Below are 18046 nucleotides of genomic sequence, written 5' to 3'. Positions count from 1 at the left end.
CATTTCCAAAGAGAATCTCTAAGCCTTTTTATGTGTTAGCTTTTGAAGTACAATTTACACATAGTACATTCCTACTGCTTCTGTGCCTCTTTGCTTGTTGACGTAAGCTTTTTTTTTCTGACTCCAAACAGAGTCATCATTGTTTTTGTTTCTTGTTTTTTGCCTCTTGAACTTTTCAGTATTTACAGAAACTTCTACCAGATAACTGTGTTGGGAGAGAGAAAATAATAATCATTTTTGCTACCTGTTAGTAGCTCTGGTGTAAAATAATTTGAGCAAGAAGGCTAATATACTTGGAAAAAATAACAGATTTGAGTTTAAATGTATGGATTCAAGTTCTTATTGTCCATGAATCCTCCCCTCTTACGTGAGAGTGAACCATAAAATTATATTCAATCATTCATTTCACAAGTAATTATTGAGCACCTACCATGTATTAGGTACTTGAGATAGAGTTATGAACAACACAGCCCCTGGGGAACTTTCTAGAGATGAGAGACAGCCAATAAACCATAAGAAAAGTAAGTAATGCATATAGTGATGGCATTTTGAAGAAAAATAAAGCTGCCTAAGGGGATAGGAAGTACAGGGATATAATGTCCAGATTCTATTTTATATAGGTAATATGATCAGAGACTATCTCTCTTAAGGGATGACTTTGAACAGAAAGCTGATTGGAGTAAGAAAGTAATCCATGCAGATATCAGCAGGAAGTGTATTCAGACAAAAATGTCTAGAACAAAGCAGAGCAGTAGATATTATGATTTTATGGTATACACTTGCAGAGAGTTGAGGGTTATTGGAGGAGGGGTCAACAGTGGTCCCAAAGCTGAAATAAGAATTAAGGAGAATCTTTTCCCACCTCTAGGCCTGTAAGAATAAAACAGCCCCTGTCTGAAAAAACTACAGGGGAAGCAGTCTTCAGAGAATGCTAGAATGTTCAGAGAAGTGGAGGATATAGATCTACCCACTAAAAATAGAATATTTCTGACACAACATACGGGCTTTTTCTCACATCAACAACCAATTCTCCCAAGTCTTTGGACCAAGGGTCCTCAAACTTTTTAAACAGGGGGCCAGTTCACTGTCCCTCAGACTGTTGGAGGGCCGTTGGAGAGTGCGGCACACATTCCACACATGCGCACCATGGGCCCAGAGGAGTAGGCTGCTAAGCAGGACAGGCAGTGGCAGCAAAAACAGCCGGCGGGCCGGATAAATGTCCTCAGCAGGCCGCATGTGGCCCACGGGCCGTAGTTTGAGGACCCCTGCTTTGGACACTTGCTGAATGTCCTACAATTTACTTCAATTCTGACACTAATTACCTGGAGTTAGCGTCAGATCTCACAAGTTAAGTGCTCCATCCCACAAGACTACCCCAATTTCAGAAGCCAGTTACAAATCCCAGGCCTCTCATACTTCTGACCAACTAGCTATAAATCAAGGGGTTTCTATGATAATATAGTAGAATGACTCACAAAATTCAGGGAAGCACTTTACTTACTTTTACTGATTTATTATAAAAGATAATATGTAGAGTATAGATGAACAGCCAGATGAAGAGGTATATAGGGCAAGGTCTAGAAGGGTTCTGAGCACAGGAGCTTCTTCCCATGGAGTTAGGATATGTCATTCTCCTGGCATGTGGATACGTTCCCTAACCCAGAAGCTCTCTGAACCTTATCATTTGGGGGCTTTTATGGAGGTTCCATGACATGGGTATGATCGACTATTGACTCACTCTCCAGCCCCTCCCCAGAAGTTGGGGAGAGTAGTGCTGAAAGTTCTAGGCTTCTAATCAAGGTTTGGTCTTTCTGGTGACCCCATCTGAAGCTATCTAGGGTCCCACCAAGAGTTTCCGCATTAGAATGAAAGAGGCTCCTATCACTTAGGAATTCCAAGAATTTTAGGAGCTCTATGTCAGGAACCAGTATCAAACACCAAATATTGTTAGTAGAACAAAGATTCTCCTATCATCCCTGTCACTCAGAAAGTCGCAAGGGTTTTAAAACCTCTTTGTTCGGAATCAGGGACAAATATCAAACATATATATTTCTTATTATGCCACATTGTATAATGCAAAGATTCTTCTCAGGTGAAAAGGTAAAAATTTGTTTAAATTCTTGTTACCTTACTTAACATGTAGTTTTCCTGATTAGCCTTTAAACAATTGTTTTCTTCCCAACCCTTACTCTTCTCCTCTTTTCTATACAGCAGACAATATGAAACACCCCTTGAAGGCAACTTAATTAATCAAGAGATCATGCTAAAACGGCAAGAAGAAGAAATGATGCAGCTGCAAGCCAGAATGGCCCTTAGGCAGTCTCGGCTAAGCCTGTATCCAGGAGACACAATCAAAGCTTCCATGCTTGACATCACCAGGGATCCCTTAAGAGAAATTGCCCTAGAAACAGCCATGACCCAAAGAAAACTGAGAGTAAGTTGATTCTCAGGTTGCTACAGTTAAACTTGCTCTCACAGGGAACCGTTTGGCAAAGTACTTTCAAAAAATTGCTATAGATATCCTAAAGTAGCCTGTAGATAAATTTGAAATCCCTTATTTGTTTCCATTGGGATTCATTATCTTGTTGCTTGATATTAAAATAAATATTTAGCTGTTTTTATTATTTTAGAAATAACTTATGGATTTAGAGTATCTTAACTGTATACTTTAAAAATATATTCATGATTGTTAAAATCAACTGGCTCTATTCAGTAGTGTGGAGTATTATTTTTTAATATTAAGAAATTTATGCCGGGCGCGGTGGCTCACGCCTGTCATCCTAGCACTCTGGGAGGCCGAGGTGGGCGGATTGCTCGAGGTCAGGAGTTCGAGACCAGCCTGAGCAAGAGCAAGACCCCCATCTCTACTAGAAATAGAAATAAATTAATTGGCCAACTAATATATATATATATATATATATATAATTAGCCGGGCATGGTGGCGCATGCCTGTAGTCCCAGCTACTCGGGAGGCTGAGGCAGCAGGATTGCTTGAGCCCAGGAGTTTGAGGTTGCTGTGAGCTAGGCTGATGCCACGGCACTCACTCTAGCCTGGGCAACAAACAAAGCAAGACTCTGTCTCAAAAAAAAAAAAAAAAAAAGAAAGAAAGAAAGAAATTTATTATCCCACAAATTGAGAAGATCAGAGATAGAAAGTTCAAGTTTGGTTGAGAAGCTCTAGAATAGTGATCAAGTGCATTCCATCTTGCTGCTCTACCCTCCTCAAAATTTTAGCAATAATTTATTTTATAGTTAAGATGATTTCATTAGCTCTAAGCATAATATCCTCACATTATAATATCCAAAAGTAGGTAGGAGCAAGTCTGCATCTTGTATCTTGTGGGAGGATTTTTTAATGTGTCTGTTCTTCTAGTTTTGGGGTATTTTACTAATAATTCAGTGAGCAGCATAAAAGGCACACATATATACACATCAAACTAGTTTTAGACAGCTAACCTAGAACATTTGTAATTTAAAATTATAGATTATACCTTTATAGTTTTCTTCCTGTTTTCCTTTGGGAATAGACACATTTTAACTTTTTCATACCCTATTGCTCTAGTTGATCATTATTAGATTCTGGTCTTCCCATAACAGACCATTTTCACCTTTTCTACTCTGTTTCTATTCTTGTTTAAAATGTGTCCTCTCGGTTCATTGAATATTAACAAACCCTTAATGTTAAACTTTTACTTAAGTGGTATCTGTCACATGTTCCACCCTCAATTAATTGAATTCCCACACCAAGCAAGCAAATGAGCTGTACAAGCAAATGCAAAGAAGAAACTAATAAAAACAAAACACCATTAGTTCAAACACATGCAAACATGCACTGCCTGCCTTTGGCCTCAAGATTAGTCTTTGTTTCATTGTACCTTTTGCCCATTTGGACATAATCTTTTAGTCTTTTCTCAACCGTGCTCCCACTTAGAGTCTAACTTGTTTAAAATTATCTCCTAAACTAGTTCCTTCCTCTGACCAAAACCCTTGAATATATAATACAAAAGGAAAGGGGAAAGGGTAGATTGAGAATCAGTAAATGCAGAGCGTGGACTCCGACTTTCTCTGTCCCTTCATTTCATGAGATATTTTTCTTGCTTGTGGCGTTGATGGGGGTCAGAGACTACATGTGATACATATACTATCCCTAGTTGTCATTATTTAAAACACAAAGTGCAATGTCATAGGGTTCTAAGAAAATGATTACAGATAGATATTTTTATAGTAACAAAGTAGATGTTCTCTAACTGTAACCTGTTTTAGATTGAATATCACTCTCTAAAACAATAAGATTCTGCTGGATCACTTCAGACATTTGCAACATTAAACCAAATCCTTGTACAAGCTTGATAACTCTACGTTACTTCAATTAAGTACTATTTGTTTTTTGAGAGTCTGAGTCTATCTGGAAGCCAAATAATAAAAATCCTTTAAAACAGCATAAAGTTAGGCATTATATTTGACATCACTGGTTAAAAAACATAGATGAGGAAAACTTCTGTTAAATGTTAGCATAAGGTACATTCCATTCCTGTTCTCATTAAATTCCTGTACACTTTTTCACTGAAAGTTTCAGCATTTATTTTAGATCACCTAGTTCTAATGTGGCGGTTTTATATGTAATTTATTATTATTGCATTATTTTCCTTTCAAGGAAAGAGCTAGAATAAATATTAAAAACTATTGATTCCACTTATGTGATTTTCAGAATTTCTTTGGCCCTGAGTTTGTGAAAATGACGATTGAACCATTTATATCTTTGGATTTGCCACGGTCTATCCTTGTAAGTAATAAAACCAATTTGTGTCACTCTTAGGAAATAATTTCAGTAATTCGGTTTTTTAAAAGCCAATTAAAATTCTTATAATGCTTATTTGAATAAATGCCACTTATTTTTTTCAATTGCAGACCAAGAAAGGGAAGAATGAGGATAACCGAAGGAAAGTAAACATAATGCTTCTGAGTGGGCAGAGACTGGAACTGACCTGCGATACCAAAACTATATGTAAAGATGTGTTCGATATGGTCGTGGCCCACATCGGCTTAGTGGAGCATCATTTGTTTGCTTTAGCTACCCTCAAAGGTACCAAGACATTTTAAATTCAGAGTATATTAGGGAAACTTGGCAGTAAGCAGACTTCCTATACCTGTTATTATGCCCAACCTCATTTTGGGAAATATTACCTAAATAAACAAGTCAGCACTGAGAAACACAAGTGAGTTAGGAACTCCCCTGCTTCTCCTAACTATGTGCAGTATTTTAATAGCTGTGTTTGTTAGGTACCTTCTGTATCTGACTATGAAGTGTTTTTTTGTTTTTGTTTTTTGGCTATGGCTATATAAAAATAGATTTTAAGTATTATATTTTAGGAACCATTTTATATTAATTGCCTATATATATATATATATATATATATATATACTCTAGAAATTAGTATCCTAATATGAGTATTAATATATAGCAGGACCCTATTTCTGAATTTCCACATCAATTTCTTTAGCCCACTATCCTAAAACCATATTGTCTTTTTTAAAATGATAGTTGATAACTAAAAATTAGTCATTTCATATATCTTTTAACCATTGCATCCACTTAACTTCGTGACATTCACAACTACGTAGTTTCAGAGCACAGCTTCAGTAGAAATCTCTCCTATTTACCAATTATAGTTGCCATAGCAATAAGAAACTCTTTCTTTAATAAATCATTATATTTATAAATTACTCTTTAATATTTTAGATTCCTGTTCACCTCAAAATTTAACTTGGAAAGCTTAGACAACAAAGTACCATAAATGACAATTGAAGGGTCAAACGATCCTGAAACTCTACAAGATCATGATGTTTTCTTTATCATAAAACAAATATTTTGTTCACCATAGCTTATTGAATTCATGTGCCTTAAAAATGAATAATTCATTTTATTTATTTATTTATTTTTATTTTTTTCAGACAAGAGTCTCACTTTGTTGCCCGGGCTAGAGTGAGTGCCATGGCATCAGCCTAGCTCACAGCAACCTCAATCTCCTGGGTTGAAGCAATCCTCCTGCCTCAGCCTCCCAAGTAGCTGGGATTACAGGCATGTGCCACCATGCCTGGCTAATTTTATATGTATATATTAGTTGGCCAATTAATTTATTTCTATTTCTAGTAGAGACGTGGTCTTGCTCTTGGTCAGGCTGGTTTCGAACTCCTGACCTTGAGCAATCTGCCTCTCTCGGCCTCCCAGAGTGCTTGGATTACAGGCGTGAGCTACTGCGCCCAGCCAGTAATTCATTTTTTAAAGTCATCTAGTAAATATTTAGGTAGTACCTACTGATTTCTATCACTTTATTAATTTCACTTTTCAGCTAATCAGGTAATACTATAGAATACTAAAGATATTCAATTAATCAGAATTTCTATTTATAATAAACGTAATTTCTTAAACATGCTGGACAAAGCAGATTTTATTGAATAATCTTTTTTTTTTTTTTTGAGACAGAGTCTTGCTTTCTTGCCCAGGCTAAAGTGAATGCCGTGGCGTCAGCCTAGCTCACAGCAACCTCAAACTCCTGGGCTCAAGCGATCCTTCTGCCTCAGCCTCCCAAGTAGCTGGGACTACAGGCATGTGCCACCATGCCCGGCTAATTTTTTCTATATACATTATTTGGCCAATTAATTTCTTTCTATTTATAGTAGAGACAGGGTCTCACTCTGCTCAGGCTGGTTTCGAACTCCTGACCTTGAGCAATCCGCCCACCTCAGCCTCCCAGAGTGCTAGGATTACAGGTGTGAGCCACCTCGCCTGGCCTGAATAATCTTTTTATTTGGCGAGGCAATAATAGTTAAAAGAGGACATTGAAAAATAAAAATAAAATGATAACTGTCATTCCTCCTAGGTTTCAGCTGATAGATCAATAATAAATATAAGCTAATATTTATTGAATGCTTACCATGTTTTATGTGCTTTACCAAGTGTTTTCTATCCATTTTCATATGATCTTTATAATAACCCTATAAAACAAGAATTATCACTGTCCTTATCTTATTGACAAGAAAATTGATGTCTAGAGAGACACAATAATTTTATTTAGTGTCATACAGATAATAAGTGATGTGGCAGGAGTAGAATCTATCTGGCCCATTCTTAAAAGATCAAGCCATATTGCCTCCCCTCAATATGCAGTGCCTCAGAACTCCCTGCCATACTTCTTAACAGTCTTGTTTTATTCTTGTATCATACTATTTTGTGCAAGTCTGGCCAAAAATGAAGAAATCAGAAAAAAAACATTAAAGTATTTTTTACTTTATCTGAATGTTTTTCTGATTCTGTTTTAGATAATGAATATTTCTTTGTTGATCCCGATTTAAAATTAACCAAAGTGGCCCCAGAGGGATGGAAAGAAGAACCAAAGAAAAAGAGCAAAGCTACTGTTAATTTTACTTTGTTTTTCCGAATTAAATTTTTCATGGATGATATTAGTCTAATACAGTGAGTACACCAGAGTTTCTCTTTTGCTCTTTTTGACCACTGGTCTTTTGACCCTTTAGCTTATTGATAACTGAATTATTTGATTCTGATCAATGATAATATCTTCTTTATCATAAAAGAAACATTTCTTTCAACATAGTTTATTTAATCCTTTTGCCTTAAAAACAAGCTTAATAATAAACCATCTTGGAAACTAAACATACATGTCTATAACAAAAATCACCTTAATATTTGAGATAAAAAGCCTAGATATTTATCTGTATGTTTATTTTTTCCAGACATACTCTGACCTGTCATCAGTATTACCTTCAGCTGCGAAAAGATATTTTGGACGAGAGGATGCACTGTGATGATGAGACTTCCTTATTGCTGGCATCCTTGGCTCTCCAGGCTGAGTATGGAGATTATCAACCAGAGGTGGGATTTATGTTTTTCTCTAGGACCACTTTTGTATTGGTGCTCTTATATTTGGTGTAGTTAAGGACTAAACCTGGCTGAGGTGTTTGACGTTTAGATATGGAGATTTTTGAGGCTAGTTTTGAGACCCTTGAATGTCACTCTCCTCCCTCTCCTTAAGCTTCCTAATCATTTGAGTCATTCAACTTCACCAAAAGACTGGTCCATTTCCTCTAAAACTCATTCCTCAGAGAGAAAAGTAGAAATATGTAAAAGTATTTTATCTCTTGGCTGAAACACAAACTTTAAGATAGGAGGAAGAGAGTTTATTACAATAAAAGGCAAACAGAATTGCTTACAAAAATATTCTCCTTTTTAGGTTCATGGTATGTCTTATTTTAGACTGGAACATTATTTGCCTGCCAGAGTAATGGAGAAACTTGATTTATCCTATATTAAAGAAGAGTTACCCAAATTACACAATACCTATGTGGGAGCTTCTGAAAAAGAAACAGAGTTAGAATTTTTAAAGGTAAGCATGAAGGATTACGAATGATAAGCTTTATATCTTTTTCAAAATAAACAAAAAATGTTGGAGGACACATATATAAAAGCTCAAGTGCCCATAACTGAAACTGGGCATTATCTTATCTTATTTATTGCTGACTGAAACTGTGGTATTTTATTTCTCATTTTATAAAAGAGGGGACTCAGTCTCAAAGAGGAAATGTAATGTTCCCAAAGTCAATGGCTAGTATATGGGGCAAAACTATGATTTGAACCCATATCTGTCTGGCTATAAATTCTATGCTTTTATCCTATTCCATACTCTCAAAATCAAGATGCATTATAAAGAAGAAACAATTGAATTTGGTAAATGGCTGGATATGAGAGGCAAGTTCACACTGATTCTAAAATTGTTTTGTTTTGTTTTGTATTTTCTCAAAAGGCTTAAAACTCATTTGTACCCTTTGAAAATGGTCTTTCCACTAACTACCAACTAATTCACACAGGGGTAGGAAGTCAGAAAAATTGATTTATGGTTACAGTTATGCCATCAGCTTCCTACAAGACCTCAGATAAATAGTAGTGTTTGTCATCAAGAAAAATAGCACTATGTAAACCTCCAATATGAATAACAGATATAATAAGATAGTGTTCCATTGAAAAGAGAAACTTTTAGAACATTCTCTTGTTTCAGCTACCTAGGTTGTAAACAGCATGCCTTCCATTTGCTGCTCCATTTGAAAGGAGCCAGCTTTCCCAGCCCTATGAAAATCTACAAAGGGGTTTCATTCACAGACTTAAACCACCTTTAATCTAGGATTCATGGTAAGAAAGGCAAGGTAGTTGGTTTTGTTTGAGTCTAAATTTAAAAATATTATGAAATTATGTTTTCCTTAGTTATTACATTTTTATTTTTATAATAAATATCAAGTTATATTTTTATTAATAATGGTAGAAGGCATATTGGCACAGTGAAAGGAATCTGGGGATTTGCAGGCAGACAGTCTTGTATTTGAATTCTTTCAACTAGCTGTGTGACCTTGGACAATGTATTTAACCTCTCTGAATTTCAGTTTTCTCCCTGTAAATAGCATGCCTAATGCATATTATGTTGCCCTGCTCCTAATAATATATCTTGTTACCCTTTTTCTCCTTAATTTTAGCATCTTTCTTCTAACCTAAGAATTTTTTTTAACCTTATTAACACCACCTTGTAAGTTTAGACTTATGCTGTATATTGTATTGCCTTTGAAATACTTTTAACTTTTTGTAAATCTGCTTTATTGAAGTGTAATTTATATACAGTAAAATTTACCACTTTTATGTGTTCAGTCCAATTGAGTTTTTAAAATGTATACTGTTGGGCAACCACCTCGACAGTTTTTTGCAGAGTACTTTTTTTTTGTACAGACACACAATTTTATTCTTTCATTAAGCAATAGATATAAAGCTGCTATGAATAGTCCAGTATGCATTTTTCTGTGAACATAGTTTTTATTTCTCTTGAGTAATTACCTAGCAGTAGGATTGCTAAGACCTAAGGTGTGTATATGTTTAACTCTGTAAGAAATTGCCAAACTGTTTTCCAAAGTGGTTGCACGATTTTACAGTCCTACCAACAGTGTGTGAGAGTTCCTGTTGCTCCACATCCTCAACCACACTTGGTATTTTCAGTCTTCTTCACTTTAGGCATTGACCTGTGTGAGTAGTGGTATATTATTATGATTTTAATTAGTATTTCCTCATTCCTGTTTATGTTGAGCATCTCTTCGTGTGTTTGTTTGCCATTCATATATCTTCTTTGTTGACATATCTAATAAAAAACCCTTTGCCCATTTTTCTATCTGGTTATGTGTCTCCTTACTGTTGAAAAGTACATGTTCTTTTTATATATTCTGGATACAAGCCTTTTATAATATATATGTTTTACATTGATTTATCTCCCAGTCTGTGGCTTCCCTTTATATTTGATTGACATTGACTCTTGATGAGCAAGTTTTTGATGTTAATGAAGTTTTCCATTTTTTCTTTTATGGTTCATGCTTTTTATGTCCTGTTTAAGAAACTTTTGCTCATTTGAATTACTAAAAGTACTGATGGTTCCCGATTTATGACAATTCCACTCATAATTTCTCAACTTTACAATGGGGTTTTGGGGGGTATTAAATGCATTTTTGCATTTTAGGTTTATCAGGAGGTAACCCCATTAAAAGCTAAGGAGCATATGTATGCATATTTACTATGTATACTTTTGTTTCTCAGAAAAAATACCCCAAAAAGCATGGCCTGCTAAGCTCTGAACTAAAATAGAAAGGCCTTAGAAGCTGCCACAGAATCAAGGACATTCTGACTTCTCCTGTCCTCCCACTCCCAGCACAAGCTTAAATTTTACTTTAATATTCCCTTAGCTGCCTTAAGATCTGACCCACCAAAGATAACACAATTGCCTTCTGTCCCCTCCTGAAATTTTATTATCTACCCTAGGAAAGGAGACTAAGGAATGTAACTGCACCTGGAAGGACTTTGTTCTGCCTCTTCAGCTCATTCAAATTCCAAAGAGAAACATTTATAATATTTCTGTCTTCCAAATCCATTCATCTTCCCTAAACTCATTTACTCTCCCTCTAAAAATCACCTGCAACATCCCCTCCCATTTCCCTCTCCCTTATAGGAGGCTATTGAAACCTCAACCATGTGGCCCCTCTTTGGGTCTCATGTTTTATATGATCCCCATGTTTATACACATTAAATAAATCTGTATACTTTTTTCTCATTAAAAAAAAATGGAAGAAATTTTTGTTCACCCCAAGGTCACAAAAATTTTTAAAACTTTATATTTTTAGCTCCTGTATTTAGATCTATAATCATTTGGGGTTAAGGGTGAAGTAAAGGTTGAGATTTATTTTTTTTGACATGTAGATATCCAATTGTTGCAGCAACACTTGTTGAAGCCTTTCCTTTCCACGTTAAACTACCCTGGTACAGCTTCGGTATCTTTGTCACCATTTACCAAAATGTATCGCTGTGGTATGGTATTGTTCCAACAGGTCTGCCAAAGACTGACAGAATATGGAGTTCATTTTCACCGAGTGCACCCTGAGAAAAAGTCACAAACGGGAATATTGCTTGGAGTCTGTTCCAAAGGTGTCCTTGTGTTTGAAGTTCACAATGGAGTTCGCACATTGGTCCTTCGCTTTCCATGGAGGGAAACCAAGAAGATTTCTTTTTCTGTATGTCCATTTGACCTCTTTTTATTATATTTTTAAATGAATGTTATTGATTTCCAGTGTGGCGTGTTAACTGACTTTCCTTAAGTATCCTTTAGACTCTGTCATTCAGTAGAGCTAATATATCTTAATATAATTTAACTCTTCCTTCTTAGTTGTGTTAATAGGAAGTATTGTTGAGATTTTATTTGTTTGTGTTTTTTTTCAAGAAGTGATTTTTAAAAGAGTATTACACATTCCTAGCTGGTTATATGCTCAATTAACTTTAGTTAAATTACAACCAAGTTGAATTCTCTGTTAAGTCAGAACTTATTCTGACTTAACTTATTATAATCATAACTTATTACACGGAGAAATCCCCTTCATGTTTTTAAGATAGATAATTATCTTAACTCCAATGAACTTTGTCTAGCTCAGTAGTAGATCCCTCGTAGCAGCTGTTATTAAATCTCAGCAGTCCAGAGATTTACTGGATTTTATGAACTAGTCCCAGGACTTTCTGTCTTAGATTTTAGTGTATACTGTCTATAGAGATAAAATTAGAAAAGTGATTTTTAGAAAATATGTTTGTGAAACAGCTATAACAACATATTTTGATTTAGGATATAGTTGGGATATCTGAACATTGAAGCGCCAATAGCAAACTCCAGAGGTGAATCAAAAATATGTTTTGATATTTTTTTCTTATGGTATTCAGAGACTGTAGCTACCTTAAGTTCATATTTGGGCTGAAATATGCTCTCACCAGAACAATTTTATAAAGATATCAAGGTCCTGAAGGACTCTGGATAGTCTTCAACCTAGAGACCTTTTTTTTTTTTTTTTTTTTTTAAGGCAGAGTCTCACTTTGTTACCCAGGCTAGAATGAGTGCCATGGCGTCAGCCTATCTCACAGCAACCTCAAATTCCTGGGCTCAAGCAATCCTTCTGCCTCAGCCTCCCGAGTAGCTGGGACTACAGGCATGTGCCACCACGCCTGGCTAATTTTTTCTATATATATTAGTTGGCCAATTAATTTCTTTCTATTTATAGTAGAGACGGGGTCTCGCTCTTGCTCAGGCTGGTTTCGAACTCCTGACCTTGAGCAATCCACCCACCTCAGCCTCCCAGAGTGCTAGGATGACAGGCGTGAGCCACCGCGCCCAGCCAACCTAGAGACTTTTGAAATCAGTTCTAGACCTAATGGTTAGTTGTTTGGTTTCCTACGAAACCAAGAGGTACCACTCAGATTACCAGATAATAATATGTTCTTTTGGAACGCCCATACTACTCTTATCTTCCCAAGATTGTCAAGACCAGGAAATTACCTGAATTTAATTTGCCTCCCCCCAGTGGAAATACTGGCAGAGCTAGTATCTAAAGGAAACTTTAAGTACAAATCCAATTTGGACAACTTTTGAAAAAGGCAACAAGTCAAGCAGTCAGCATTCAGCTCTATGTCATTCCAAAGCTACTATACCCCCTTTATACATAGAACTAGCCATGATTCGTCTTTAAAGATCTGTAGTAATTGAGAATAGATCACATTCCGTCGTAAACTATGCCTGTATTTAACAGGATTCATTTGGCCTGAAGTTCTTTGCCTAACACAGAGCTCTCTTTTTTGGCTTCTATAATTTCTGGGGACAGAGAACAGTCACCCTTCAGCCTTCTCATCCCTCACAGTTGAGTTCCCGCAGGCACATCTCCTGTCCAGTCCATCCATTAACACTTAGAATCGAGTATTCTAGTTTTTTCAAACACACACATCTTTCTTAGATATTAAATCATCCATAGTATCACCTTTCATAATTATTATGAACCTCTAACCTATTTTTTGGCATTTTTGGGTATATTTTTTGGGCATTTTGGCATGTTTGGGTTCCTGCCTTTGGGTGTTTTATTATAGGTGCCAGTTCTGTAGTTCCATTGACCGATAAACTAAAAAGATTCTGTCCTTCGTATTAATGCTTGGACCAGTGAGAGAGTTTTACAACTGTGGATGGAGTTCAGTGTCCTTGCAAATTATTTAACAATGGTTAACTGGTATGTTTGTTAAGAAAAAAGATTCCTCAACTGTTTAAAGAGTTACTAGGTATACTACTGATTATCAAGATACTCGTTTAAAGCTACTTTGTCTTTAACTCTTCTCTAACACTTACTGATTACCATTTTTTTTTGAGACAGAGTCTTACTCTGTTGCCCGGGCTAGAGTGAGTGCCGTGGTGTCAGCCTCGCTCACAGCAACCTCCAACTCCTGGGCTCAAGCGATCCTGCTGCCTCAGCCTCCCAAGTAGCTGGGACTACAGGCATGCGCCACCATGCCTGGCTAATTTTTTCTCTATATATTAGTTGGCCAATTAATTTCTTTCTATTTATAGTAGAGGCGGGGTCTCGCTCTTGCTCAGGTTGATTACCATTTTTAAGAAAGAAAACAGGTTTTGTCCCAGAGATTTCATTGGCCATAGGATCTAGGTAGATTTAACAATGTTATTTTGTTTCTATTACATTTATTATATTTATTTTTGTAGTCAAATTCTATTTATGGTAAGTGGTATTAGTTTTTCTATTTATAGTGTGTTATAAAGTTTCTTTAAAGTGAATTCGTTAAGTAAGGAAAATCAATTGAAAAGTTTCTAAATAATCAAGACCGGAAATTATGAAGGTGATACCTGCATGATTGAAGTTTGGGTCATATTTTGTCATTGTATCTTTTGTAAGCCTACTAAATTTGACATTTCTGTGCCTATTTCTGCAAAGTAAAGACAAGGGATGTGAAGAAGCAAAAATAGTCTGCAAAGTAGCCATGAGCTTAAGTACAATCTGACTGGACTTGAACAATTCTCCAGAGACATCAGTCTTAGATCCCTGGCATGTTGAACACTAGTCTTTTAAGACATTTGGATTATCTGCAAGCCTTACCATATGGGTCACAATTTTGGGGATGCCCTCTCACATAAGAGACATTATTTTTCAAGAAATATCAGAGAGATAAAACTGACTTGTGATTCTTCTACTTTCCCTATATTTGGTAAAAATACCAATGCATTTTATCTCTCAACCCAACAGTTACATTATCCAATACCTGTCCATTCCCACGTTTTTCTTTAACTTCCCACAACTTCTGTTCAGCCTTCATGCTCCCTAAATTCTACTTAACTAAATCACAGCTTTAATCATTATATATTTTTTATAAAGCTCTTATTGAACTTCAGGGCTTTTTTTTAACCAATAGAGTAGAAAACATATTTCTTATCATCTTTTTTTCAGACAGTTTTGGTGTTTATAAACATTGCCATAAACTCAAAATATTAATAATCTTATTAAAGGAAATTGTTTCCCTTGCTGATGGCTGGTATATACAATCTGATTTAGACTACAATTTTTGAAAGTGGCAAGTAATATTAATTTATTTCCTGAATTTGTTTGTAATACAGTCATGTGCCACATAATGACGTTTCAGTCAATGATGGACCATGTATACGATGGTCCCATAAGACTGTAATACTGTATCTTTACTGTACCTTTTCAATGTTTAGATATGCTTACATAAATACTTACCATTGCATTACAGTTGCCTGCAGCATTCAGTATAGTAACATGCTGTACAGGTTTGTAACCTAGGAACAATAGGCTATAACATCATCTAGGTACATAGTAGTCTGTCCCATCTAGATTTGTGCATGTACACTCTATGTTTACACAATGGTAAAATCACCGAACAATGTTTCTCACAATGTATCTTCATTGCTAAGCAATGCATGACTATATAGGATTGTATTTTCTATATTTATATGAGATGTAGGTCAAAAAAATACCCAATGCCTAATATTGGGGAAATATAAATAATATCTCTGCTTATTAATAGATTATAGTATTTGGTCCTATAAAAAAGTTATAGGAAAGCATTCTAATTTTGAATACCTTTGATTAATATTTTAGAAAAAGAAAATCACATTGCAAAATACATCAGATGGAATAAAACATGCCTTCCAGACAGAAAACAGTAAGGTATGCCAGTACCTGCTGCACCTCTGCTCTTCCCAGCACAAGTTCCAGCTACAGATGAGAACAAGACAAAGCAACCAAGATGCCCAAGATATTGGTAAGGAGAAGCAGACTATTTTAGATGTCGCCAGGGTATATGCACAATTTTTACCACAAATTTTAAAAGAACTACCATGTTTAGGATAAAAACTTACAGTGTATATACATGTGAAATGACTAAGTCAAGGCTATAAAAGCGTCACAAATGAAGCTGAGGTTTCAATTTCGTGTTCATTTTGAGAAAAGCACCCCAGTTCACTTGGGCAGTACCTGTTGAAATGTCTATTTTATAATGTAAACATTATAAAAGTTTGGGCCATGTAACATCTACCCACAGTAAACTTATACACTATTTGGGAAGGTAAGACCAACATATGTGAAACAATAATACATAATAGAGGTTCAAGATTTTAGTAACAGATTATATCATACAGACTTTGACCTATACTATAAGAGAGAAGCCAGAAGCTAGAGTACTGGAAAGATGGCACTTGAATTGGATTTGAAAGACAAAAATACCTTAAGTAGGTTGGAGATAAATGGAAAGGCTTTCCAGATGAGGGAAAGAACATGGGAAACAAGGCAGAGGATAGGAGGGATATGCATCCAGGTGAGTGAAGAGACAGACCATACGTGTATGTGGGTGGCAGATTTGCCACCTGTTAGTTTTACCTGAATGCATCTCTATTCTGAGATTGAGATGAATAACCACAGTATCCATTATAAATGGTCAGAAGAGTGGTTTCATTTTCTTTTGAAAAAAGGATCCAGCAAAAGAAACTGATTTGGCTCTCAAAAAATATCTTAGTCAGAACTGAAATATTTAAAGTTTACTCTGCAATTAAAGTTAAATAAAACCCAATTCTGCATAAGTTCTTATAGGCTTAAACGAAACACTCTGATTTGTATGATTAAAAATTTAATGGAATAGCACAGATGAACCTGTGCAGCACAGCCCTATAAATTTTTAATCCAAAATTTCTCACATTCTGAAATCTTAAGGAAAATATTTTCCCCATAGAATCTGACTGGGGTCATGGCAACCTATGAATGGATGTTTTGTAACCTTTCAGAATCATAATGGAGGTGGGAGTTGTATGCATAATTAAAATGAAGATTCCAGGAACCTACCTGAAACTTAGAGAACCACAGTCTTTGGGAACTGGGTCCTTAGAATCTGCATTTTAACAGGCTTTTTTCATTAATGATTTTTATGCATGCTAAAATATAATCACCATCACTATAAAGTAATCTCATTATTCTTTTTCTTTCTCTGCTTTGCTTTGCTAGGATATTTATATATTCTTACATAATTACAAAATATAGTGAAAGATAAAGCTTCTTAGTGTCATCAACATTCCTACTTGGACTTATATTCTATTCAGTACAAACCAGAATTGAACAATTGAAGGTTACTTCATCACAGATGTGGTATAGTGAAGAGAGTCAGAAGACAGAAGTATGAAGCTAGCCTTCAATCTTTGACATTTCTTATACTGAAGAACAATATAGAATAGCAATTAAGAGCATGGGCTTTGGAGCCAAACTGCAAGTTTCAAACCAGGCTCTATCACTTAGAAGCCCTAACCTTAGGAAAGCTACTTAAACTCTCTGGCTCAGTTACTCCATTTGTAAAATGATTATCATAGTGACAATACATACATCATAAGGTTGTATAGAGGAATTCATATATGTAGAGCATTTTAAAAGTACCTGGTACAGAGAATGTATTCAGTAAATATTCATTATTGTTATTATCATCAACAACATTGTTTTACCACTACCATAGTAATAGTAGTAGTATCAGCAATAGTAGAAGATACTACTACTATACTGTGTGCTACATAGTATACTACTATATACCACTATACTATGTAGTAGTAGTAGTAACAGCAGTAGTAGTAGATGAATGACCTTAGGAAAGTAAGGTCATTTTTGCAGTCTCATTTTCTTCATCCATGAAGTGGGGGAATGCTCTACATATCTCACAGGTTTGCCACTAGGATCACAACAGCTATGTATGTGTGAACTCATATGTGAAAGTACTTGAAGATGGTGTGATCTATATCTTTTCCCACATTTTGTTGAACCTTTAAAGGAATGATTACCTACTTAAAATTGGCTTAGAAGTAACCAATGCCTGTTTAACTATGTGCACTAGACAAGTAAAAATAACTGGGGTTATCTATAGGAAATTTATGGGCTAACAAATGTATGCTACTTCTTTAGAGTCATTGAATGTTGGTTATAGAAAGAACCTTAGAGGTCACTAAGTCCAAAATTTTACTGAAGCAGAAACAGGTTCAGAGAAGATAGTGTTTCACCCTAACTTTATAGTTAGAGGTCACCCTAGGCTAGAACCCTAGTCTTAATTCCTAATCTAGTATAGTTTCTGTTTGATGAGTTTTCCCAAGAA

At 35.6% G+C, this 18046-nt stretch overlaps 1 protein-coding gene across 8 annotated transcripts in view; it reads left to right on the top strand.

Moving 5' to 3' along the window:
- Positions 1–18046, top strand: part of PTPN13 (protein tyrosine phosphatase non-receptor type 13) — a 174388-nt gene that overhangs the window by 92281 nt on the left and 64061 nt on the right. For all 8 annotated transcript variants that reach the window (XM_075998654.1, XM_075998656.1, XM_075998655.1 and 5 more), the window contains 8 exons: positions 2212–2434; positions 4709–4783; positions 4909–5083; positions 7321–7474; positions 7753–7891; positions 8250–8402; positions 11425–11607; positions 15526–15688. In XM_075998654.1, the coding sequence (XP_075854769.1) occupies positions 2212–2434; positions 4709–4783; positions 4909–5083; positions 7321–7474; positions 7753–7891; positions 8250–8402; positions 11425–11607; positions 15526–15688 (1265 nt within the window). The remainder of the gene's footprint in view (positions 1–2211; positions 2435–4708; positions 4784–4908; positions 5084–7320; positions 7475–7752; positions 7892–8249; positions 8403–11424; positions 11608–15525; positions 15689–18046) is intronic.

The sequence above is a fragment of the Microcebus murinus genome, chromosome 29, assembly GCF_040939455.1.
Source record: "Microcebus murinus isolate Inina chromosome 29, M.murinus_Inina_mat1.0, whole genome shotgun sequence".
NCBI classification, from domain to species: domain Eukaryota; kingdom Metazoa; phylum Chordata; class Mammalia; order Primates; family Cheirogaleidae; genus Microcebus; species Microcebus murinus.
Note: the sequence above shows the minus strand (reverse complement) of the source record. Positions and strands in the feature narration are given on the sequence as shown.